The sequence below is a fragment of the Pagrus pagrus genome (genome assembly GCF_965226575.1).
Source record: "Pagrus pagrus genome assembly, chromosome: 5".
Lineage (NCBI taxonomy): Eukaryota > Metazoa > Chordata > Actinopteri > Spariformes > Sparidae > Pagrus > Pagrus pagrus.
The window spans coordinates 21901531-21926180 of NC_140189.1; the positions used below are offsets into that span (position 1 = coordinate 21901531).

At 41.8% G+C, this 24650-nt stretch overlaps 1 protein-coding gene across 4 annotated transcripts; it reads right to left on the bottom strand.

Moving 5' to 3' along the window:
* Positions 1-222: 222 nt before the first annotated feature.
* Positions 223-23683, bottom strand: kdm3b (lysine (K)-specific demethylase 3B). 4 transcript variants are annotated; one of them, XM_084353897.1, is made up of 25 exons: positions 23178-23682; positions 16004-16168; positions 14597-14710; positions 14149-14254; positions 12778-12902; positions 12160-12219; positions 11311-12012; positions 10003-11191; positions 9700-9916; positions 9353-9567; positions 9034-9186; positions 8770-8871; positions 8522-8649; positions 8123-8420; positions 7759-8012; positions 7120-7392; positions 6856-7027; positions 6622-6712; positions 5949-6079; positions 5721-5840; positions 5256-5279; positions 2633-2772; positions 2124-2300; positions 1868-2002; positions 223-1221 (listed from the first exon to the last, which is right to left on the bottom strand). In XM_084353897.1, exons 1-25 carry the CDS (start codon positions 23382-23384, stop codon positions 1141-1143), a joined length of 5379 nt encoding a protein of 1792 aa, XP_084210023.1. In that variant the 5' UTR covers positions 23385-23682; the 3' UTR covers positions 223-1140. The 4 variants fall into 4 exon arrangements, with proteins under 4 accessions (XP_084210023.1, XP_084210022.1, XP_084210025.1 ...); XM_084353896.1 differs by having other exon boundaries at positions 8770-8877; positions 23178-23679; XM_084353899.1 differs by lacking the exon at positions 5256-5279 and having other exon boundaries at positions 23178-23683.
* Positions 23684-24650: the final 967 nt, after the last annotated feature.

The following is a 24650-nucleotide window of genomic DNA, read 5'->3' on the forward strand; positions in this document are numbered from 1 at the left end:
GTATATATTAAAGACATTTCTCAGGACAAAACTCAAAATATTTGTGCTAAAATGTTAATATTCGCTGCTTTTGATTATCTTTTTTTGGACCTAATCACAAAATAATCAACACATTATATGATAATGGAAAAAAAATTCACTGCAGCCTATATTCAGACATCAGCACACACGTTGTAACCACATACAGGTTTTTGTGGATAAAAATGACCATTAAACAAACAGTAGTTTTTGTAAACTTTATTGTGAAAAATCAAACAGACTGCTAAGATCAATATATATATTGATACAATGTTAATGGCCAGTAGTTCTGTTCAGCTGCAATTGTGATTCTTGAACAATGTTGTTGGAAGTCTGCAGTTCATTCAGCTCACGGGACAAAGATAGGTGACCAAAGGAAAAAAAAAAAAAAAAGAAAAAAAAAAATCACTGCCCTCTCTGGAGTCCTTCTGATCACTACCTTGTGGTGTATAAAAAGAAAAGACTTCTTACTCTAGAAGTGAAATAAGAAAACAAAAAATACAAAACTTTGGTCTGCTTCCCCTCACTGGCTGCTTCGCAAATTCATTTTTGCCCACAGAGGGCAGAAGCAATCAGCTGTTTAAAAACTCCAACAACAAAAAAGTCTACAAAAACAGGTTAACCTCGCTCCTATTGAAGAAAAATAATATCAAAGTTGTCAAAATAGGAAAGTTAGCCCAGTGCTCACATTTTGTCAGTCACTTATATGGTAGCTGAACCTCTGCTCAAAAGGCACGTCAGCTGTTACCTCCCTTACTCTCACATCTTACATATACAATGAAAACAACAGAACAAACACACTGACCTTAAATACAGAGTTAATCAAAAACAAAAAAAATTGGAAAACAACTAGACAAGTTTGAGCGTACTGTGTAACAGCGATAAACGACCTCCTTCATCGGATCGCTGACTAGCCCCTCCCCGTCTAATCCCTCCCCAGATCAAATGTTCTCTTTCCCAAAACCCAGACCTTCACTGCCCCAAAAACACCTACGCTCTATCTTTGTACTCTGCTCTCTGCAGCTTGTACTCGTGTGTGTAGGTATGTAATGCATACTGTGTGTGAGTAGTGGAGTGGTCGTCAGAGGCTGGTTGTTTTGAGACAGCGTTAAGTATTAGGAACTAAGGGCGTGCTAGTTTAGGTTCGTGCGCCTTCAGTGTCCCAACAGCGTCCTTCACTGCGTGATAGATGATGTTCTTCACCTGGGAAAAAAACAACAGGGAAGGTTTGTTTAACAAGGGACAGGCATGGAAACAATCCCCCACTAAGACTGGTCAAACTTTTTGTCCCTTATGGCTATTTTAACGTTCCTTTAATGATGAGTTTGGAAATATCCAACGATCATCATCTAGGGTCAACAGAATGAATGGTCTCAATAATTTTACGATGTTAATTCAAAAAAAGTTTAATGCGACAAAAGGACGACTACATTCCAGACGCTTCCATCAAGTCGATTCTTCAAAGAAAATGTATTAAACGTTTAGTCACATCACAGTCATAAGCTGTTTTGAGTGCATTGTCATTTCATGCTTAACAAAAGATGTCGAAAAACGCCGAATCTCACAAAAAAATTCCTAGATCTGCACCAAGAGTTAAAAGAGGTCTGTTCTTGGTATGGACCCATCCCTGTTCAGTTGTTTTGTGATTCTGCTGACAAACCAACCAACAAGCACGTTCACAGGTGAAAACATGACGTCCTTTGCGGAGGTTATTAATCACTTCTCTTGTCCATCAAACCAGCACAACATAAAGATGTAAATATCTACCTGGCATACTGTTTGAGATCATTTTCTAGTTGAATCCATTCAATATGGCACTGTAACTAAATGAGAGGAGAGGCACACCAACCTGTAGCTTGTCTTCGTGGTTTGTATGAGTAGTGGACAGGTGTCTGAACTCCTGGGTCAGCCTGAAACAGTGCCTCACGTGCTCGGGAGACACAAAGTCCTCCGCCACCTTAATACAGCTGTACAGGTTGTGCACCTGAGAGGGAAAGAGCACAGAATGAATAAGCATGTGAATTAAACAAGAAGAGACAAATGCATGAATGATTTCCAAATAAATAGATATGTGTAGAAGGTTTTCTAAAAATAACACATCTGACCTGGTGTGGAGCTCCAGCAGGGATAAATACGGCATCTCCTAAGAACTGTACAATGGCCCAACCCTGGACGCCATATTCTTCATAGAGTCTGCGGCGGAGCACCTGGTCCAGGTACCAGCTCTGGTCATGAATGGGGTCGTGGTCTGGAGGGTTCTCTTGACCCTGCTCCTCTCCCACCTGACACATATGCATAAACTATGGCATGATCTGAACCAACAAGTATAGTAAACAAGGACACAGCTGAAGGAAATAAACTGGATTCAGATGAATGTAAATTCTTAGAATGCAAATAAAAATAAAATAAAAAAAGAGCTTTCTAAGAGGAAATCAGATTTTTGTTCATGCACTGCATTGACTATCTGCTGCTATCAGGCCAAAGGTATTGCACCGTTCCTTTGATTCATCCCTGTCTCTGTAAACAAGGTTAAATTGTGTTACAACTACAGCCAATGATAATGCAGCTCAAGAGATCAGAAGCTATTTTAGGCAGACATTTATTGGCTGCTGACCTTGCGGAGCAGTTCTCGGATCTTCTCAGCATCCTTGGCAGCGTAGATGTGCCAGAGAGCTCCAGGTTTCTCTTTTGCATCGTACACCCTCCTCTTGGTCATTTCATCCACATCGCCCTCCTCAATGGTGGTCATGACCTCTGGACGACCAAACATAGGCAACAAAGCACACACATACAGGACACCAAAGGGTCATAAGCAGTGCCTCTAAGACGACCAGATTTTACAGAGTTTCATCGTCAGGGTTTAACCTGTAATCGTTGAGGTTTCAACTGTACTCAAACACGGTTGTCTTTTCCTTCCTCCTTGATGACTCACTAAATCTATTATACCTGAGTCCTAAGGGCTCCAAGATCCATCTGCATTTCTCATTATCTGTGGCATAATCCTTATATAACTGAATTAATGTAAATCCATCAAACTGTTTGACAACAATGGCACAAAGCTGTAGTTCTCAACAGGTACCTCATGACCCAGTAGCTGGTTGCAGGTCTTTTATAAGTGGACTGCAGGATTGTGGGCAATAATAGCTCTATTCTGAAGTGCACACATTTTCAGAGCTTCTCTTAAAATTTTGTTTGTTGCAGCATCATATGACTGTCATGACACAAACATCCCAAGCAGGAGTCCTGGCTGTTCATGTTTTCCCCCCCAAGAACTGTGAAAATGTCTTTAAACAGAAGCTACTGATGCAGCCTTTGGCAAAACATGAAAATGCCACCGTAACAGTGCTATTAAAGTGCATGAATGCATTGTAGATTACTGAAAAATTGAGAAAATCAATGAAAATGGTTGAAATTTTCAATGATGTTTGGGTTGTGACTGAAGACAAATGTGGATCCTGGGGATGGACCAGTTGACAACCACTGGGGCAAAGAAAAGGACGAGTTACAGACTACACAATCACATTCACTGACACAATGTTCACATCCACAGCCTGAGGTTGATCGTACAGAGCAGCTAACACTACTACTGTAAATATAATGACTTCTCATTTTAGTACTTGGTTATTCAGAGTTATCAGAAAGATAAGTGAGATAAGTAAGTCTTTGCTACGTACCTATCCATGTGTATTTAGGGCTGTGCAATATATCGAATATATTCATATATCAATAAATGTTCAATATGGCAGGTGACCAAATTATCATATTTGAGTGTTAACTGTTGTTGCTGGTCAGCTTCAAGCCACACAGTCCCAAATAGCTATTTTAATTGACTTCAGCTTGACTCGTAGCTGCCTAATAGCTTAATCAAAGTCTCGACCAACTCTGCTGTGAAGACTACAAGGAGATGGCCGTAGTAACATTATATAAACAAGGACTTATTTCATGTCTGTGGCAGCAGCTTTCTCTCTCTTCTCTCTGACAGCAAGATAACACACAACACAGCCCTGGCATCTCTCGCTACCTCACAGAGCCATCTTCCTCTTGTCACTCGTCTCTTTCGATCTGGCTGAAAAGCTCATGACAGGCTGAGGCATAATTCGGGTTTGATCAGATTTTTGTTAAGTTAATTTCAAATACTAAATAACACTTTTTCAGCACTGTATTCCTCCAGCAGATGTAGGATTATAGCAGGTGTAAAATATGTAGCTATGTCGCTGCTGCGTCCATCTTTTTCTCTCTTCTGTGAAGTGTCTTATTTCAGATTTATTTCTTACATTAGTCATTCAGTGAAGCTTTTAAGCTGTAGGTAAATTTAAGTCTATAGCCAGTCTGACGTAAAGTTAAAGTCGAAGTCAAAGGCTACACCTATTTTTATGCGACTGGTCCTTCCTCTGGCCTCAGCCACCATTTGAGAATTTACAGTTTGCTCTTTTAAAAGAAACTTTGTATAGGAGATAAGTATCAGATATCGCAGCATAGTCTAAAAATATCTACATATTATTTCTAAGCCATATCAGCCAGCCCTAGTGAGGTGACTTATATGTTGGTGTAAACTGACCCAATTATTATCATCTGGTCGCTAATGACTATGATTGATTTACAGCCTTAAATTCAGCTGCCAGGATGAATCAGTAAATGTGCGATCATTGGGATGTGAGTGTAAAATCCCCTGGTCATAAGAAGAAAAGGGACTGGTGTATGAGGACAGCATGCCTGTGGTCACACTATTGGGTGTGTGTCAGTGTCAGTGAGGGAACAGGGAAGCCAATTCTAGATGCCCTTCATGGAAACTTTTCTCCCACAGTGTAAGAACCAGAGCACAGCTCGCATAAAGCTAACAGGAACAGAAAATACTCCCACTGCAGTTATTATTTGAAATCTTCTGTGAACTCCATGTCAATTCATGGAAAACATGTTTTTGCACTGAATGACGCACATTTAGAGATACACATTTTAACTCAACCCTGAAATCTACTTAGAAGAAAATCAGAATATCCAAAAAGGCAAAAACAGGAATTTCAATGCCACCCGTTATCAAATTAAGGTGTTAATAAAGGTTTACATAGGAATGTACAAACATACCACATTAGAAACTAAAAGATTGGGTCCCTGTGCTCTGGCCCCTACTTAACAGATAAGAACAGGAGGATGAGGGTGGGACATGGGGGAGTGAAAAAGGGGAGTTAGTCAAGAAGAAGGGCATGCTACTGAAGTGATACAATTGAAAGTCTACAGACCTTTGCGTCCAGACATATCTCCCTCTGTGAATGAGAAATTGTGTCACAATGTAAATGAGTGAGACCCCACTGAAGGGTATTTTCATGGTCCCATCTAAGCCAATCAAAGCAAAAACATTACTAACTAAAGCGATAAAGTAAAGAGCATGATGTTCTGGAAACAGCTGTGAAAATATTCTTAAAGAATGTTCAGGAGGGTTCAGTTAGATCAAAGACCAACGATTAATATCCTGGGCTTGAAATGACAACCTAAAAGTGTGCATGTAATATTGTAAATAACAAGGTTTTTAGGTAGTAAAATTATTCTTTCAGTTTGGAAAAGAGTAGTGGTTTTGATAACATTTAATAATTCAATTAACTGTGTACCTGACAAGTGTAATGTAAGAAATGTTTTTCAAATGTGTGTGAGAGCAAGAGTGAGAGGAAAAGGGAGACCAAAGAGAGTGTTTGTTTAAGTCAACTGACCTTGCTCCTGGTCGCCCTCTCCTTGAGGGATGCCAACATACACCATGACATTGACAGCATCAGAGACATCCAGATGAAGGTTAGTGGTTCCCACCTTCCTGTCCTCAGACGAGGTTAAGCCTGAGTGTAAGAATTACATTGAGGGAATGAAACAGAGCTGATGAAGACAAATAAATGATGGAGGGAGGGGGAGAAAGAGATGTGCCAAACTCTGCCAATCCTTCTCACCGTAGGCGTTGTACATCTTAGGTCCAAGGTCAGGACGCACAAAAAAGTTGGGCAGACGGGCGGCAAGGTTTAGACGACCATCTCTCTTTGTGTACTCGGGCAAGGGCAGGTTATCCATCAGATCATCAAACCTGACAAAAAAATCCCAAAGCTAATATCAAATGCATACATTTTTCATCTTACACGGGAAATAACTGGTTCACGAAAATGGTTTTGCATTTATGACATGTGGAATTTCTCATAGTTACACGGTTAAATATAGTTATTCAGCTTTTTAACACGTTTAAGTAAGTGTAAACATGAAGGTACCAAAATTAGGTAAAAAAAATCAAAGCACCAGGAGTCAATGACAACTAACATCAATCATTTAAAAAAGGGTCAAGAGTTGTGTGTCAGATACAGATAAATAAATACAACAGATTCCATATGTACCAGGTGACTTGAAAACGGTGTGATTAAAAAAATGTGAATCTAATTTTTGCATGTGATATTCATGAATCTTAATTGCAGATTTAACTAGTTTGTGTATTACAACTTCCAAAAATCTGTTTTATATATAATTAGTAGTATACACATTTGTAAATGACCTCCACTGGGGATGCAGTGGGCAGCTTGGTTGGTGAGCAAAAATGCATTAAACACACAAGAAGCAACTTATTTCTCGGTTTCTCACCGTGTGGGCATCATGTCCCTGAAGTCTTCACCTGGAGGCCAATCCTTCAATTTCAACACCATGGGACTGCCCTCAGCATCTTGCAGTCGCTCTGCATTCAAAGAAAAAAAAGTATTAGCTGCCATGTCTGCCATCACAGAGAAACGGTTACTAAAATGACACAGTGGTAACCCAAACTACAAATAAGTAGTATAGTATGTATATATATATAGTAAATATAGTTTGGGAACTCACTGGAGATGACCTGGAAGCCGTCCCAGAAGTCTCGCACCTTCACATCAGAGATGATAGCACAGTTTCTACAGTTGACCAGGTCTACATCCTGGTCTCCAAACTCCTTACTGAAGGCATCAGGCTGCCACAAATGACCTTTCAGGCGTTTCTCTATTCCTGACACCAACACAGGCTGGACACAGTGCAGAAGAAAATCAAACAAAAGTCAGTGCTGTAAAGTTTCCCAAGAGAAGCAATCTTTATAATACAAATCATGATTCTTACTTGTCCCTGCTTCCAGCACTCTCTGAAGATCTTCCAGTTGTTGCTGTTGCTGGGATCCTGTAGGCAGAGGAGCCGTCCGTCACAGAGCCAGGAGTGTGAGGTATGTGGCTCCAAGACACTAAGGCCCATTACGCCATCCTTGCGCCCCCCCAAGACACCAAGCTCGCCGCCCTCAGAGTTCCCGGTCCGACGGCCTTCTGCCTTCTTGGTCTCCACAACTGAGGCGATGATGTGATCGAGGAAGTTTGGGAGGCTGCTCTTCAGCTTGTCACTCTGACAGACAAAGGACACATTTTAATTACCCAGCCAGTGCTTGTACTTCCACTCATATAATTTTAAGTAAAAGCCTAATCTTTTATTCTTTTAGAAAGCAATATTTTTTCAGCCTTGCGAATTTCACAATTAAAAGATCTGGTTCATTACTTCCACAGTAAACGGTAAGACAGTTTGTAAATAGCTAAAGGCGTAAAGTGTGGTTTGAACTCACTCTGAGTTTTCCTGTTTTTCTTTTTTGTTTGTTTTTTCTCCAACTGTTCTGTGTACAGTGTTTTTTGGGCCCATCGACTTCCACCGCCTTGTTAGTCTAGGTGTGTCGACACTTTAGAGAACATAAAAGAATAATAAAAGTTTTATACGTACGCCTGCTGAGGTAAAGACGGAGGGGAATGGTACCCCACTCTCTCCAGGGCCCTGGGGGAGTTTGCCCGGTCCGGAGTTGAGTAGATCCCGGAGACTGGACCCCTCAGGTTTGGACTGGGTCATGCTGGAGCCCAGTAACAGACTGTTAAATAGCTTAGGGCTGGAAGCAGAAGGCTTTGACAGGGCACTGAGTGAGTCCAGGCCAAAGGGAGGCCGGCTGTCTCGACTCATCATGGAGCGAAGTGAACCGGATTCTGTGAGAAGATGGCAAGAAGGCAGTGATGCAACTTCAACTTTGATATTGATTTGGACTTTTTCATGCACTGACATTACAGTGACTCAGCAATTGCTCTTTCCCTCTTACCCTTGGTGTCATCCTTGGCTTTCTGTGTGGCCAAGTCTGCCAGCCAGTGCAGAGCAGAGCTGTTGCCCTCTCCTGAAGAGCGCGGCTCCTTGGAAGAGGACTGGCTGATGTTACAGGGGGAGGATGTACCACTGGTGGAGTTACTGGTACTGCCCACAGTTTCTCCTCCCCCACTGTCTGATGGTGCTGTTGTTTGCGTAGGTTCTGTTTTGATCGCTGATGTTTCTCCCTCTAATTTTGGAGTGGTGCCAATACCAGAGGCTGCAGCTGCGAGGACACCACCACTGCTTGATGAAGACTGCCAAGAAAACATAACAAGAAATTAGAGCCTTCGGGTTTAGCACTTCCCAACATACTGAAATTCAGAACTAGGGAAAAAATAATGCTGCACAATTGTACCTGTGAAATCCCATTGGGGGCACCAGGGCGCACTAGAGGCTTGGTGTGTCGACTGGCACAAGGGCAATTGGCCTTAATACCCCACTTTCCTCTGGCTGAGTGCACCATGTCCCCTATGTTGTAAAGAGCTAAAAGAGATAAAATCAATCATTAAAGCTCTTACTGTATCAATAAATTATCATATTTAATACTCGATACTCGTGAGGAAGGGGTTGACAGATTTCTGATTGCATTATAATGTACGTTACCTGTCCCAGGTATAATCTGCGTAGGCATGAGGTTCTGGGGCTCATGAGGTTGGCCTTTGGCACACTTCAACCATGCGAAAACCTCATCCTCCGGACCTTCATCTACATCTGACGGAGAGGACATATTGATCAATGCACTCAACATTAAAAGATCTCACTACACATTAACATGTTTCTATAATTGGAATAATATTATTGGAATAGTAACCCTGTAGCGATACAGTTAACTTCGCTTTAAAGATTTCTATCACCGCAAAGACTCACCCTCCCTTGGCCTGTTCCTGCGGAGCCGATAGCAATCCAGACACACTCCAAAGCCACACTTGCGGCACACCCAGTGGATGTTGAACAAGGTGGTCTCACACACGTCACACATTTCTCTAACACCTCGTACTGCACGCTTCCACGCCACTTTCTCTGAAGGACCAGTCAAAAAAACACAGGATTATATACATAGAAGAAACACAACTGACAGGTTAAGAGATGAGAAAATATGTAGCACAAATTCAAAAGACCAGGTAAAACACAAACTGTGGAGAAAACATTGGCTCAGGCGAGATCCGTGAGATGTTTCTGTACTCACGGTGAGGCTCCACCATCATCATGGCCTCCTTCTCAGACATGACCAACTGACAGAACTGGTCTCCCACATTGGCCAGGATGTACTTGGATGTATCGAGGTCAAGGCCTTCTTGGACAGCTGGTGCAGGTAACCACAGACCCATGGCCATGGAATCGCTCTGTTGAGGACTGAGGAAGCCTTCCACACGCAGTACACCTTTACGAGTGAAAGCCAACCTGGTAATGGCCAAAAAAAAAGACAAATTCAGTAACAAATCATTGTTGGCAACGATTGCTTCTTCTATTCTGATAACTTTTCTTTTAGATGCAATGCAATACACTAAGCGGCACAAGCATAGAAACGCTTACCTTCTGAAGTGGAAGAAACGACAGGCCACGTTTGGGTCGTCATCATCATCGCTGTCTTCATCTGCAGTTCGATATTTACGGTAACGCTCCAGACGGCACTCGCGGCACTTGTGCAAGTGAGGGGCCACATTTATGCAGGAGCCATCCTGAAGAAAGGACTCACCAGACTGCTTTAGACGACGCACCTTGCTCTGGTCTTTTAGTACAGACTGGCCCACTGAAGGAGACAACTTAGGGTTAATTTCATTGCTTAGTTTGCTATCAAAAATGCTTCTGGGGTTTTAAAGAGAGGACAATACCAACCTTTGAAAGGCTTGTTACGTGGACGGCTCTTAGCAGCCCCTTGGACTTTAGATTTCTGCAACATGGCCCCATCCTTGGGAGGCTGTGGTGGTCCTCCTGGTACTTGGCCTTTGTCTGGGCCCTCCTCATTGTCACTCAGGTCTGATAGGTCACTGTTGCTGCTGGAGTCAGAGTCACGTTTGGAAGATTGGCCCCTTTCCTCCAGGGCAAACTTCTGGGACTGGTTTTGCTCAAAGGACACAGGGGCCTCCTCCATTCCAGCAGGGCCAGTGCTTCCAAACATGGGGCAGCCTGAGGTGGATGAAGGCATCTCAGCAACTTCTTGCTCCCCCTTTGTCACAGTCCCTTCACTCTGTAACCTCTGTGATGAGGCTGTTGCTGGAGAGGAGGAAGAGCTGGGTGATGCAGCTGCTGAGAGTGCTGGGAAAGGGGAAGACAGGATCCCTTTAGGTGGCTCTGCCATGGTGAACAGGTTTGGCTTGTTCTCCGAGGCAGGACCAAGGGTCTGTGGCTCAGCCCCAGTGAGGCCAGCAAAGGAGGTGTGGGAGGTTTTGTCCCCATATGCCAGAAATGGATTAGCAGGCTCTTTGGAGCCCTGCAGAAAAAGGTTCTGGTGGCTATCTGAAGTATTAAAACCAGATTGTAGCCCTGAGCCCCCCACAGAAGTCCCATTATTACTGCTCTTCTTAGAAGTACTTTGAGCCCCAGAGGCAGCACCAATATTTAGACCAGAGCCTCTTCCTCCTACAGAGCTACCCATGCCCTGGAAGACCGACGATGATTTGTTGAGCACACCATTTCCTGTCGGATGGGTGTCAGGCACTTTGGGCTGCTCAGGCTTTTTCAGCCCTTCAGTGGAGGCTGCGGACTTGAAAAGGCTTGGGGGTTCTTTACTCAGGCTCTCTGACACGGCAGTGAAGTAATTTGTGTCCTTGGACTGGGTCTGACCAGCAGCTAGGCTCGGGCTGGAGCCAGAATTTTGGGTCATGCACTGGAAAAACAAGTTTTGGTCTTGCTGGGATTGAGACTCAGTCTTTGCTCCACCAAAGCCGAAGCCAAAGGGCCTCGGAGTGTCCTGGGAGGTTGTGGTAGTGGTAGGAGATCCGTTGGTCTGAGAGGTAACTTCTCCAAATACAGAGGCAGTGGGCGCAGCCTGGGGCAGACGAAAGCCTGATGCAGTTTTAGATCCCTGAAAAACAGAACGGTTTGATAAAGTAAAATGGCAGTGATAGCAGAAACCAAACTGTGATCATTTACAAAGGGATCATATAATGGTATTGATGTTATGCATCATATTGACCAACTTACCTCAGTCTGGCTTCCCCAGGTGGGGGCTTTAGGACTAAAACCCACAGAAGCAGAAAGTGCCACGCTCGGACCGCTGTCATGTGACCAAGAAATGGTGACAGGCCCCGGGGAAACAAGAGCAGCTGTTTTGGAATAAGCTGACTGGGAGGCCTCCTCTCGGTCTGGTTGGGGGGATGGGGAAGCCTTAGGGGCTGGAGCTCCAGGGACCAGGCTTGGCATCTGGCCTAGTGAGGGGAAAGATGTGGTGGAGAAGGGAGAGGGGGCTGGTTTGAGGGGAGGAGGGGTGGGGGTGTGAGTTACAGCAGTGGTGGAGTCTGCCGCCCCTTGTGTGGAGATTGAGCGACCATTTTCTTTGACGTGGGCAGGATAACGAGGAGGAGTAGCATTTGATTGGTCCATCTGGAGTGAGGAATTGGTGTTGGGGGACGACACTCTGCCCTGAGGAAAGGCTCCTTCTGAAGAGCTTCCGTTTTTGGTTGTGCTGCTGACTCTTTCGGCCGAGTCTCCAGCCCAGATCCCCATCCCTTCCACTGGAGTTTTGTTGGAATCGCCACAGTTTTGGCTGTCAGCTCCCGCATCTCCTGCTCCTTTAAAACGTTTCAAGTTCAAGTCATCCTCACCTTCGGAGGCAGTCCTGCGTCTGCGTCCACTGTCACCCTTCATTGTTTCACTGTCCTTCCTACGACGCCCATTCTTACCAAGCTAAAACAAGGGAATATGTGAGGAGGTAATTCTATTAATACATTATAAATAAAATGTCACTTTAGAGCTGAAAATACTTTAACAAAACATACAGAACAGTGCAACCAATTACAGAGTATAGTTAGATGTATAATATGACAAACTTACCTCCTCCTCAGCCAGCATGACATGTATCACACGAGGATCAACCATCTGATTTTCTTTTCCCTGCAGCAAAAACAGGGCTTTTAAGTGACTTTGACAAAATGACCAGGATATATATTGGCAAAACAAGAGCATTATCTTAACAGTGCAATGTTACTAATCAGGCAAATGTAAGAACACCTGGAACCAATGAAATTTCCATAATACATTTCATTTCCTTTTTCACAACATAACCCACTGCTCTGAGTCAACCACAGTATCTAATTATTTTTTATGTTTTTGGTCACGATAACACATATCCGTGCCGCCGTGTAATATTTAGAAAATTTGGTAGCTTTAATCCACCTCTAAATTTACTTAATTTTACAACTTTCATTTAGTCTTGACCTTTGCCCACTCCAGAGGAATACGCTAAACACTTCTCCTGACACACCTCTTGCCACTCTGCCTCTAAACAGGAAAAAAGGATTCCAACTTCATTCGAAAAGGGACTTCATTCTTTGTTTCCCCAAATTTTGTATAATATCTCATTAAGACTTTCTAGTGTTTTTGTTATTTTGATCACACAATATCTAATGAAATATGCATCCCAATTCCCATTCTAAAGCGAGCGTTATTTACCTTATCTAAGGTAATCTCCATAATGTGCGAGATAGGATCGTGCTGTGATACCAGTCCTGAGGCCCAGCACTCCTCAAACTCTGGCTGGTACACGCGAACCCTGCGTCCTTGAATAGTGTATGAACCTGTGGGCAGGGACAGGAGGAAAAGTTGTTAGAGTTACATTCTGGCAGATTTAAATGAAACAGAGATGCTGAATGGATGGTGCACTACATCTTACTTAAATAATGGCATATTGGTTTTGTTATTAGAGTGAAAGCATCACCACAAATACCTAAGAAGAATCACAGCAAACATAAGCAGCATCGTAACACTACACAGGGCTACAAATAGCCACAGTCCACATTTTCACAGTGATACCTTCTGCATCAGCCTGCTCAGTTTGTGTCCCAGTCCAGGTTTCAGTTGGCAAGTGAGCAATGTTAACTGAAATGTATGTTTATTTAAAAAATTCTATTCTATGTTGTTTGCTTAATTTGCTTAAATATTGAATTTACAAACATAGTCGTTATCATAACAAGGAACAACAACTGGCTGTGGATATTTTGGTAACTTATTTTTTCTGGTTTCAAAAGGATTACCAAAGATTATCTTTATATTAAAAGGAGACGTATGTTTTTTTTCTGGCTCATAATTGTATTTTGGGTTACTACTTCAATAGGTTTACATGCTTTAATGCTCAAAAAACAGTTTTCTCATACTGTCCAGTGCTGCAGTTCTGTATTGCCCCTCTGTCTGTCTTTAACTTTCAAGATCTTTTTCATGTACAAACACATAAAACACTGAAGGAAAAGAGAAAAATACATACACATGTATCTGTTTTTAGTCTGGTTAGATATTGCGTTTATAGAATACATTATTCAGATGCTGTTAAATTATTCCAAAAATAGACCAGATGTAAATAATGCTGTAGGAGATGTGTAGCTCAAGCAGCTTGTACACATAAAAGCACTGAATAAAATCACTCTTCATTTCATCTCATGCACATCAACAACTCAACAAGAACCAGGCTAGAAAATGATATAGTGCATTAAACTGTGTTTGTATTAAGTTGGTGCTGCAGCACTATTTGACCATGAAGCTCCAAGCCAAGTATCAGTACGGAAAAAACGTGTTCCCTCCGTTGCATATTGCGTCTTCGCTATGTCTCATCAACATTTTCTCAACCAGTAATAATTTACAGTGACTGTTTTAGTGCATCTGTATCATACCTTTACTGCTTTACAATGTATTTTATCTACATTTTGAATTTAAAATGGACATTAACTTCAAGGTTGCTAATTTGAGCAGGTGCCTTAAATAAACACATCATACGGGAAACACAGAGGGGTAGTAAAAACAACATAAAACCTGATGAAGGTTGAGTCCTACCCTTCCTGAAGATCTCCTGCAGTTCAAAGTCAGTGTGCCAGCTGGTGATGGCAGCCTGCAGGGAGGGCTGCTCCAACAGCAGAGGGTGTCTTAAGTCTTTATCAACCTGCACAAGGACACAACCCACCCTCTCCTTAAATTGTGATACTAGTGCAGCAGGGATGTGAAATAGAAACATGCGTGAAACTGCACACTAGAATATTACAGGAACTGTTGCTGTTATTATTTCATTGGTTTATTATTTTGTTTTAACATGATAGAAGAAATAACAAAAGCACAGTGGTATTCAATTTACAATTAATCAAATCTGAGAACCATAAAATGTTTTTGGTCATTTCTGATGAATGCCATAAATAGTTTATTACGAACTAACTGTTTTAAAAACTCATCATTTTTGCACTCATCACTTCTAAATGACTAACAAACACTGTAAAACATTTGTACACACCTCAAACCTCTGGACAGTTTTGTTATCAGCCAGGAATTCAAAATTCTTGCTTGCAAAATACTCCACAGGAACCAACGGTCCTAATCCCACTCTGTCTACCAGGGAGCGGAAGACCTGAGGAAAAGGAGAACACTGTGTTTAAGCTCTACTGCAGAGAGGCAACAGGAAAACCGTAAGAACTGAATTTTCTAAATGTTATTTAAGCCATCTGGGCTATGTTTACACCAACAGGATGCCAGACATAATGGCCCAAACATAGCACCTATTTAGTCAAATAAGAATTGCTCTCCTGGCACATACGCAAAAATAGTTTGAGTGTTTTTCATGCTTGCTTCGCATTCAAATTCCTGCTCGGCCCATGGACTTTTCATTGTGATGACAACATAGGTTATTAAATCACTTTCCTCCACTCAAGTAAAGTTTTATACGTATAATACCTTCATGGATGAAAGATTCATAATATCAAAGTCATAATTGACCTTGTTTGCAGTTTGAGGTGTCCTTTGACAGACATCTCCTTTATAATGGCGACGTATGGGGAAAATGCTTTTTGGGCTGCAGGTGAATTTATTGCTGCAATAAAGCGAGTGGACATTGGGCAAAACTGGAAGCAAGGTTGAGCAACGCAATTGTATCCAGGTCAAAATAATACATTCATTGTTGCACACCGCAGGTCTTGATGCCTTAAACTTTTTAGTCATTATAAAGTGAGTCATATTGGATTCTCTTGTTTCTGCTCAAAACCAAATGAACACATGTACAATGGAATGGCCATCGGCATTGAGCACAAACAAGACAGAAACAAACATTTGAGCTGGAAGCTTAACTGGAGTTCAACTGGAATAACAGAGTGGGCCTGAGCAGTGAAAGGTATCTGTAGCCCATATCAGGGTTTGACACTAGGATGTGGGAAAAGTGCAAATTTTATTTTCAAATGACTCCAAGAGATCTACGGAAAACGGAAAAATACACACATGGGAGAAGCTATCTTTTCAAAAATGTGTTAAATGGTGTGAAAGGGTGAATTTTAACCAAACCAAGTATTCTTGTTGCCTAAACCTACCCAAACAGTGACAAAAAGGAAAGAAAAGAAATCCAAAAACACTACGTGAACAGAGTATAAAAATAATAAATATAAACAGTGTAATGAAATGTTTAAAACAGGCGTGTTACTTAAAATTACTTAGCAATGTTCAGTGTCCAAACCTGAGAATAATAATCGATCTAGAAGCTAAAGTCTTTGAAAACAACCATAGCTGCCAAAGGTTTAAGCCTATTTGGCAGCAGTGGTTGGCCTTGTACTGATGCCTATTCCCCACTTCAATGGGTACATTAGATGATTTCAAGGCTTGACATTTAGGTATGATGTGGACTACTGTGCTTCCCACTGTGTAACTGGGCACTTACCAGAGCAGGCCAGGCTGTGGCTGATGCTGGGGCTCCAGTAGGCCCAGTACCATCACTCCGATTGGCCCAAACAATGGAGTCTTCCACCAATACGGCCTTCACCCCCTCGTCATACACCTGCACCCAAGAACACCGCTGCGAAGCGTTCTCAAACTCCACAAATACCTGCAGTTGGAAAAAGAGAGAGAACCAGAGCATAAACATCAGACTGCTAATATAAGACGGCTACGCTATCTGCACTAGAGTGCTACCTCAGGAGCTGACCAACATTCATCAGCCCTGAGGTTTGTGCTACAACAGGTTGATTAATTAAAAATTCAGTTCGAGGTAGAAATATGTGCAAAATTTGAGATTTTCTGGGTAACCTAACACATTCAACAACAAAAAAACCAGACTAAAAGACTGTTGCAACTGGACTGGCAGGATACCATCTGCCAGTGCGTACAGCAACACAGAGCCTCTTCAGTGAACAAGAGCTCATTATACACTCAATCAGTTAAATTACTGTGATTCAATCCTGATTAAAATGAGAATACTCGAAAAGGAACATTTCCAGTCCGTGTCGTTTAAGTCATCACTTTTGTAAACTTTTCATGCTGTATCATTTATAACAGCATGAAATGATCTGTCCACATCTACAGCAAGTTTGCATGTGTTGCTGGTATAACATGATCATACACAACTTTGTCTTGTGCACATTTAAGCACTACACAGTGGCCCTGTTCTGTTAGAGTAAGAGCTGGACAACACACTTCATTTTATGTGGTACTACTGTGGAAATCTGTCTAAACTCACATGAGGTCTGCCTGCCAATCATTAGTTATCCAGCTGCCTTGGTTTAAAGAAAAAAAATAATGATTCATTTGCTTAAAATGAAAGAAAAAGCCTTAAAAAAATAGGCATTTGGATGTTGGTATGAAACATACTTTGTAACGTGTGCACCGTATTTCTACTGTTTACCTCACAACTGTCGCAATAAGAGATCAAATAGTTGTCGCAATGGTAAGTCTGCATAGTTGTGAAATCCTGTCTAGTATTGCCAACCGTGATGCAGTGTTTTGGTGCGCAGTAAGTCTTTAAACCCATTAATTGGTAACTAAAAACTGGACTTCCTGGATCATATTGCAGTGTCTCACAGTACCTTTAACATTGTATTGTATTATTACCTCATTAATAGCTTAAAGGTAGGGTGGATGATGTTGGAAAAACAGTTCGAGCACACAGCATTTAGAAAAAAAACAATTCAATAGCCCAAACCCCTTTCCTCAGCCTTCCCCCCCGAAGCCACGCCTCCAGAGTACCGGAACGCGCATCGCTTGTTCCCGAGGGTTCACGCGTCAATTTACTAACAATTTACTAACATTGCAATTCGTCCAATTCGTTTTATCCCCAAACTGAATGGATATTTGTTAAAATTAGGGATGTCCCAATCACATTTTATGCCCCAGAGTCAGAGACATTTGAGGAGCAGCAAACAGAGGCTAGCACTAGCTAGCTAATCTTCTTCTCTGTATCACAGGGTGAAGGTAATCCGGTGCAGCGGTGATAGAGAAGTGTCGTTTCAACTTGACTCTGTCATGCAGTGGCCTGATTGCTTCCTAAACCATTTTAACTATTTACTGAAATTTGGAAACTGACATTTCAATTGATGGAAATCTGACGTAGCGGTGGAGAACTGTAATCCCTGGCAGTGTTTACAACACTACAATCCATTGAAAATTACGTGATCGGATCCGGGACATCCCTCGTTAAAATTACAACATAATGCCAGAAACCAATGACTACTCTCAAAAATCATAAAGACATAATGTTATCTTACCTATCAAGTAGAAATAGGGCCTATGAGCAGCCCGTGCTATGTGACATGTAGCCAACTAGCCAGTAGCCAAGCCTCTGAGGACGCGCGATTCGTTCGTGCCTGAAGAGGAGTACGCTCAGGGGCGGGGGGGGGGGGGGGGGGGGGGGGAATGGCAGTTGAGGTTGATAGACATCACCATCCAATTGTCTTGAGCGTGACGTTCAAGACGATTGGATGGAGTTTTTTCAGTCCTGCCCATCCCACAGGGGACTATTTTTTTTGGTGTATGTGTCATATCATTTAATTCATTGATTTCAATCTGTGTGTGAAGGAGATTTTAGGCAATATGGTAAAAAGGGTTAAAAAATGCTCCAGGAAAACATCATCCACCCTACCTTTAAGTATAAAAATTCTGAGTTTGAATTTCTTCTCCAAAACTACATAGTGCTCCTTTAAATAAGGGACCACTGGAAAGGTGGCCCTTGCATAAAGGGCTGTCTAAGCAGTAAAATGACACAAATATTTTAGAAATTGGTGCTACATGACCTGTGGATGGCAGTCCTTGAAGTTGCCAGATGACATTTTAGCAGATTTTTGCCAGCAGAGAGTGGGGGGCTCTGGGTGCTAAGTGGAGAGAAGTTTACCAGTGTTCATTTGCATGAACTAGCAGCATTGTAGTGAGACAACGCTGGTTGAAAATCAGCAAAGTTCCCCTTAAGTGTTTTGTTCAATGGTATGTAAGTTCTGCATCATCTCCTCTGTGTCAAAATAACAGAGTAAAACTGGTATGCACTGATTCACAATGGATGATCCAATAGAAAAATGGCATTAAGTAACTCTGACAACAGCTGGGCTCCCTCTATTCATGCTCTATGAGATTAGTACCTTAGACTTGTATCACCGGCTGAAGACAACATGACACAGTCGTAAAGTCGATAGTGAAGGTTTATTATTTTGTTGAATTTTGAGAAGTAAAACCATTCAGACACAGCTAAGCATTTCACATAAGCTGTTGAATTTAACAGAGCAAGCTGTGAGAACCCGACCGTACTGTTATCAGTCTGACTCCCCCATTCGCCCCTTCTAGTCAAATCAGACTTGTTAAACTCAGGGTGGGACTTTCATGGAGTGTCATTAACACCATTTATGGAACTAACTAGCCAAGAAAAGAAAAGGAAAATAATAGGTGAATGAGGGGGAAAAATTAACCTGAAGCTGAAACTGTGGTAGTAGTTTAATATCAGTAACTGAAGGTTGAAAGCAAGAAAGTGCCATGAATAAAAAACAAAAAAGCTCTGCAGGCATTGAGGTGGCATATTTGCACAGAGGATGTAAAGCCAAGTGAGATAATCCCTTCCACTGCACAAGAGGATTCTATCAGCTCTGGAGTCTACACTTTAAAATTTCAAAACAACATATTTTCAAACTTATCTGCAGCCCTGCAGAGAGTTCAGATTTTATCTGGTGAGGTTTTCAGATATCAATCTGAGTTTTCTGTCTTCTCCACAATGCAAGTGTGCTGAAAAGTGTGTAGTGCTCACAGCACTGACAATTTACATTTCAAATATTAAACAACAACATCACACAGTTTCCACAAACAGGGTGCCTATTCTGTATAAGCCACAGACCTCCGAGTGGATAGTTTTCATAGAGACAATTTCTTGAGTAGAATACAATGAAAACTGTTCACAACAAGGTCTGGGGTGTATGAAAAGCAAGAGGGCCATTGTTCGTATTAAGACACATTGCTGTTGATTTTTATGTCTCTTTTTAAAAGCTCTGGCCACCACTATTCTTTGTATTGGGCTGGCAGAAGAAATCTCAGAAATGGTTATCTCAAAACCTGGCTAGACAACATCATCGGTGTCCAAGCAGCTACTACTCAAGGCACCAGTCTTAGCGGACAGTGTTTCTGATGTCAGTTTAAATGACTGGCGAGTTTCAAAAATCCTAACTCTGGTCCAAACAACTAACACAGCCAATCATTGCTATCTCTAGGGCAGCAGAGACTTCCATAGAAAAATGGAAATAGTTGGTAAAGAGCGAGTCATATGAGATTTTCAATTCACACACCATTCACATCTCACCAGGAAACATGAAGGAATAAAAGCAAATCCCTCTGAACTCGATTCAATGTCACTGCACAGTACACCAAACAGGTGTTGTAAACTGTGACAGTCATACAACAGTAAACTGTTATGTTTATAAAGTCATTTGTGACTGGTGTCTGGCTGGTACAATTGTAAGATTAGTACAGAAATAACTGAGATGACACTTGAAGGACTTCATAAAGCGGTTACACAGCCTTCAAGCTAGGGTTGGGTAATGTATCCCAAGTATGCCAGTATTCCTACACCATACTTCCATATTAAGGGTGTAGCAATTAACATTTTTCGACTGTGCAAACTGTACAAGTAAATGTTAGCAATCTGCTGCGGAGATGGAACAAAGCAGTGTTATTTTACCTGGAGAATGTATAGATTTTTTGGATTGCTTGGACTATTTTGTCTGTGTGTTTCGAAAACAACCAGCCAATAGATGGATTCCTGAACTGATCTGTTATTTGTGATGACAGTCAGCAGCTTTGACTGACAGTTAGGAAGGACTGAAGTGAGCTTAAGCTTTGCTTATGGCCTTCAATACTTTCTCATTTCTGTACATGAAAAGCAATAATAAACTTTCTTTTTACCAAAGTTTGCCTACACAGTGGACATTTGGCCTCAATTTATGCCACCTTGTGCAAATCGGCATCTGTTCACCTCAGTTCCCGTCTGGAGCAGGACTTCTTTTTGTTCACCTCCAATAAAAGCCAGACACTACCACTGTGAGCTGTCAAAGATCTAAACTGCAGAAAATGTTAAAGTCAGTCCAAGATTTACTCTCGTTCAGGCTCTTGCTCAGTTCATTTATTTTTCTCTTCTTAGTTTCCTCCGTCAACATCCTGAGAATTCTGAGCTAGCTTCTTCTTATAGCTAGCTGAAGACCCAAAGTTAAGTGGAGTGTGAAGTTGTGCAGCAGAGTTTTATGTACTTCTCACAGGAGATTGCACCTACTCAACTTAAGTCATAGTACAAGAAGAGGCATTCAGGGTGCAGGGTGGAATAACAGAGCCTCCGTTTTTATGGTACAAGTCAGTGTACCATCAAAAGGATTCTGATAGTTGCATAATGCTTTAAAATAGGGGTTTGTCTTTAAGCAGAAATATTTTCAGTTTTGTCACTAGTCTGACTAAATATGGACATTTGTATATTTATTTTATTTCATGTCATGCAGGCTTAATTATTCTTTAATTTGGTCTGATATAAATCCTGGTTTTCATGTTTTGCACCAATATTACATGTGTCAGAAGGCCACTATCAGAAAGTACTTGTGGTGATACTTACTTACTATTAAAAGTCCAGATGACACCTTAAGTCACAATATTGTATCGATATATATGGATTATCACCAAGCTCTTTAAAAAAAGTTATGTAAAACCTTCCTCCAACAATCTGCACTGCCATTTAATTCACAGGCCACTGAATCTAGACTCCCAACTAAACATCTGTAAACATTTTAGCACATTAGGATTAGCATTTGTTATGTTTTTCTACAGATCCCAGCTGTCATGCTGGCTACCCATGTATCCACCATACGTGACATGTCAGTATAATGGTGGGACTGGCGGATGTAAACTTAATCTTAAAACCATTCCTTTTGTTTTCTTAGCACACAACTGAAACGACCCAGCGTGACCATGAAAATACTGTAAAGAGCAACCGGGTGCGGCTCGCTCCAGCAGTCAAGATGACTTTTTAAAAAAAAGAGTGACCTGAGTGCCCACAGATGTCATGCTGTCGCAAAATCTTGCAGGGTTTACAATTTTTATTCATGAAACTGAAACATTTCAAGTATCAGGGATGTAAGTTTGGGAATTAACACTTTTTTTCCCGGAATTAGCCATATCCCAAAAACTCACCCAGAAACCCTGATGCTTGTACAAAATATTGTACTGTGTTAGATTGATGGTAAAACACAGAAAAAGGGGGGTTGAATAAAATGGTTAAGGCGCCTTCATCATTCTTTGTGTTTGTATTTGTTTGCTCAAGGAAAAGAAATTCCCACACATAAAATTCCCCTCAGCAGTGATTTTGATTACTTTATCAAGACATTTCTCATAGTACACTTATACACACACACGGCAATAAAAGAGGTGAATGAAAGGAATTTTAATGTGTCTTCTGTGGGCGTTTTCAGGCAACTGTGGACCACCTTTATGAGTGCCTATGGTTTGCATGTTACACATTAACTGCAAGTGTGTCATGCAGTGTGGGACACTGGTCTTGTCCTGCCTTGACTTGGTCGCACCCCCTCCAAGTCTCGGTCTTGTCTCGGTCTAAATACACTCTGGTCTTGATCATGACTTGGTCTCAGTTAAGGTAGCCTTGACTGCATCACTGAAAAATACTAAATTATCTTGTTTTCATACTCATACTATAGCCAAAGTGTACAGATGTCATTAATCCTCATTTCACATAGTTTTGAACTAGTTCAATCAAGGAAATCACTGTTTTATAACTTGTACATTTGCATACCTAACATTTTTTTTAAGTATTTTGTTTATCTCAATAAATATTTTTTAAACTTGACAACTGCTTGCTGTTCCTAAAAACTGGATGTTGGCTACGAAGCGTTTGCCATTATGTAGGTCACCCACCACCACCACCACCCCAAATTCTTTACAAATCTCACTTAAAGGGGTCCCTGCGATTTAGCAGCCCTGCACAGATTAGACTAAACGTAGCTCTTGAGACTGACGTCCTGCTCTCGACAGTTTATTACATTTACAAACTTGAGTGTTGGTCTGAACATTTTAGTTTGAACCTCACAGTGAAGTCGAAGGAATTCCTGGTTCACCCTCATATGAACTTGTGAGGCCTTTAACTAGACTAACGTTAGCTAACGATGGCAGCTGACAAGCTAACGCTGTGCGTTCACTGCCACTGTCAGCGATTTGTTTTAGCGACGGTACCGTGATCGTTTAATAAGCTTTGACGCACCTGTACTTTGCGGCTGATTGCTACGTGCTTACGATAAACATCGGTGGATCTGAATGTCAGTCGTTCAAAAGCTTCAAAAAAAAAAAAACGAACAAAGCAAAGGCCAGAAAATCCCCGGCCTCGAGTTTAGCTTCGCCTCACTGCCTGCGACTTGTTACGTTAGCTTGCTAATATGTAGGTAAATGGGCTAACCGTCAACTGCCAACAAATGCAGCATTGTTGACGGTTAGAAACGAGTTCAGTGAGTTGAAAAAGCAGATATTATAGCCGGCATGTGATTTATGAATCAATTGGTGTGTACTAAGCTGCGCAGTAGGTCTTGTATGTCAACACTGACCGTCAGCCCTGCAGCGGTGGATGTTGTTGTCGCCTCTCCACCGCTAACCTCCGGAGCGGCCAGGCCGATGACGCTCACCGCCTGCACCGTCCCCCGGAGCCAGTCCCGGGCCCAGGCAGCCTTCTCCGGCTCGGATCCATTCGCGGACCTGCCGTCGTCGAGGAGCAACAGCAGCCGCTTCCCTATCAATTCGAGAGAGTCCCCCATGGTTTGCTCGCAAGCTAGCTGCCTTCAGTGAGCCACCATGAACAGTGTACGTTAACTTCTCCGCTCGGGATGGGAACTCAAGAACGGAGACAACAAGCAGGAGGAAAGCTGGGAGCGACTTCGTGTTGAATGTTAGTGCACAGGAGAGCCCGCTTCAGCCGATGCACCCGGGGGCACGCAGCAGCGGACCGAGTCACGCCAGGAATTCACACAGTCGAGATGTTATTGTCCTCGATGCTAACGCGACTACCCTGCTCTGTCCGCCATTGAGTCCTGCAACAATCAAACGCACTCCTCGTAGACAGGCAGCACTGCGGAGACACCAGGCGAGGGTGAGGAAACAGCGGCCTCCAGCGGCACGCCTGGGAGCCGGGTTAGTGACTGCTGTGTGCGCTGTAGTTTTCAGGGTTTCCGCAGTGCTGAGGCAGAGCTGGACAACCTCGCCCTAAAATAAAGACGTAAAAAAAAGTCAAATCTATTAAATAATACATTATTTCTATTCAATAGGAGCTAGTAGCTTAATGGTTTTGAAAGCAATAACAACACTGATGTTTAGTGGTTCAAAAAAAAATCACAATAGTAATTTGTTTTTTACATAACACACCCAAACATTTTAATAATTATTCACAAAATTGGATGTTACAATTTTGAAATATGAATGTTTCATTTTCGTACTGCAATATGACATTTGAAAAATATTAGCTTACTTCAGACACAACAGTATACTGTTGTGTCTGAAGTAAGCTAATATTTTTCAAATGTCATATATTTAATTTGTAAAGTTATTATTTAGGCCGTCATCCACCAGATAAATTGATCATGAGATGAGATGTCCCACAATAGGCCTACTGCTGGCTCGCCTCCTGGAGAAATTTCTTATGATCTTTAAAAATGTACAAAAAAAACATTACCATGTTAAAAGCACTACTTTTGCTTACAAACACACATATATTTTCACACAACCTGAAGAAAATCCCTCATCTATATGATTTTAATTCATTTTATTTTTGGAACAAATACATGTGTCACTAATGTGGTTAAAATAATTCTATAAATAATTCTGATAAATATAGCCACATGTGGCTATTAGGCGGGTTTGAGCTTTTTTCACTCAAGAAGCTCAATGGGCAGGTTTTTGACTAATAGATGAAATTCTGTCCAACAGGTTTTGAGGTACAAATTTTTGGTATTTGTGGCGCCTCCTATGTTTGGGGCTCAGGATGCTTTGGTAAACCTGTTCACAACCTCAGCCTGAAGATATATCTA

Excerpts from the sequence above, each read along its gene's own strand:
- kdm3b (XM_084353896.1), bottom strand. The coding sequence starts at position 23,384 with ATGGGGGACTCTCTCGAATTGATAGGGAAGCGGCTGCTGTTGCTCCTC. Across the intron at positions 12,013-12,159 it reads TCATGCTGGCTGAGGAGGAG|CTTGGTAAGAATGGGCGTCG; the intron begins GTAAGTTTGTCA and ends CCCTTGTTTTAG. Across the intron at positions 1,222-1,867 it reads ACCACGAAGACAAGCTACAG|GTGAAGAACATCATCTATCA; the intron begins GTTGGTGTGCCT and ends TTTTTTTCCCAG.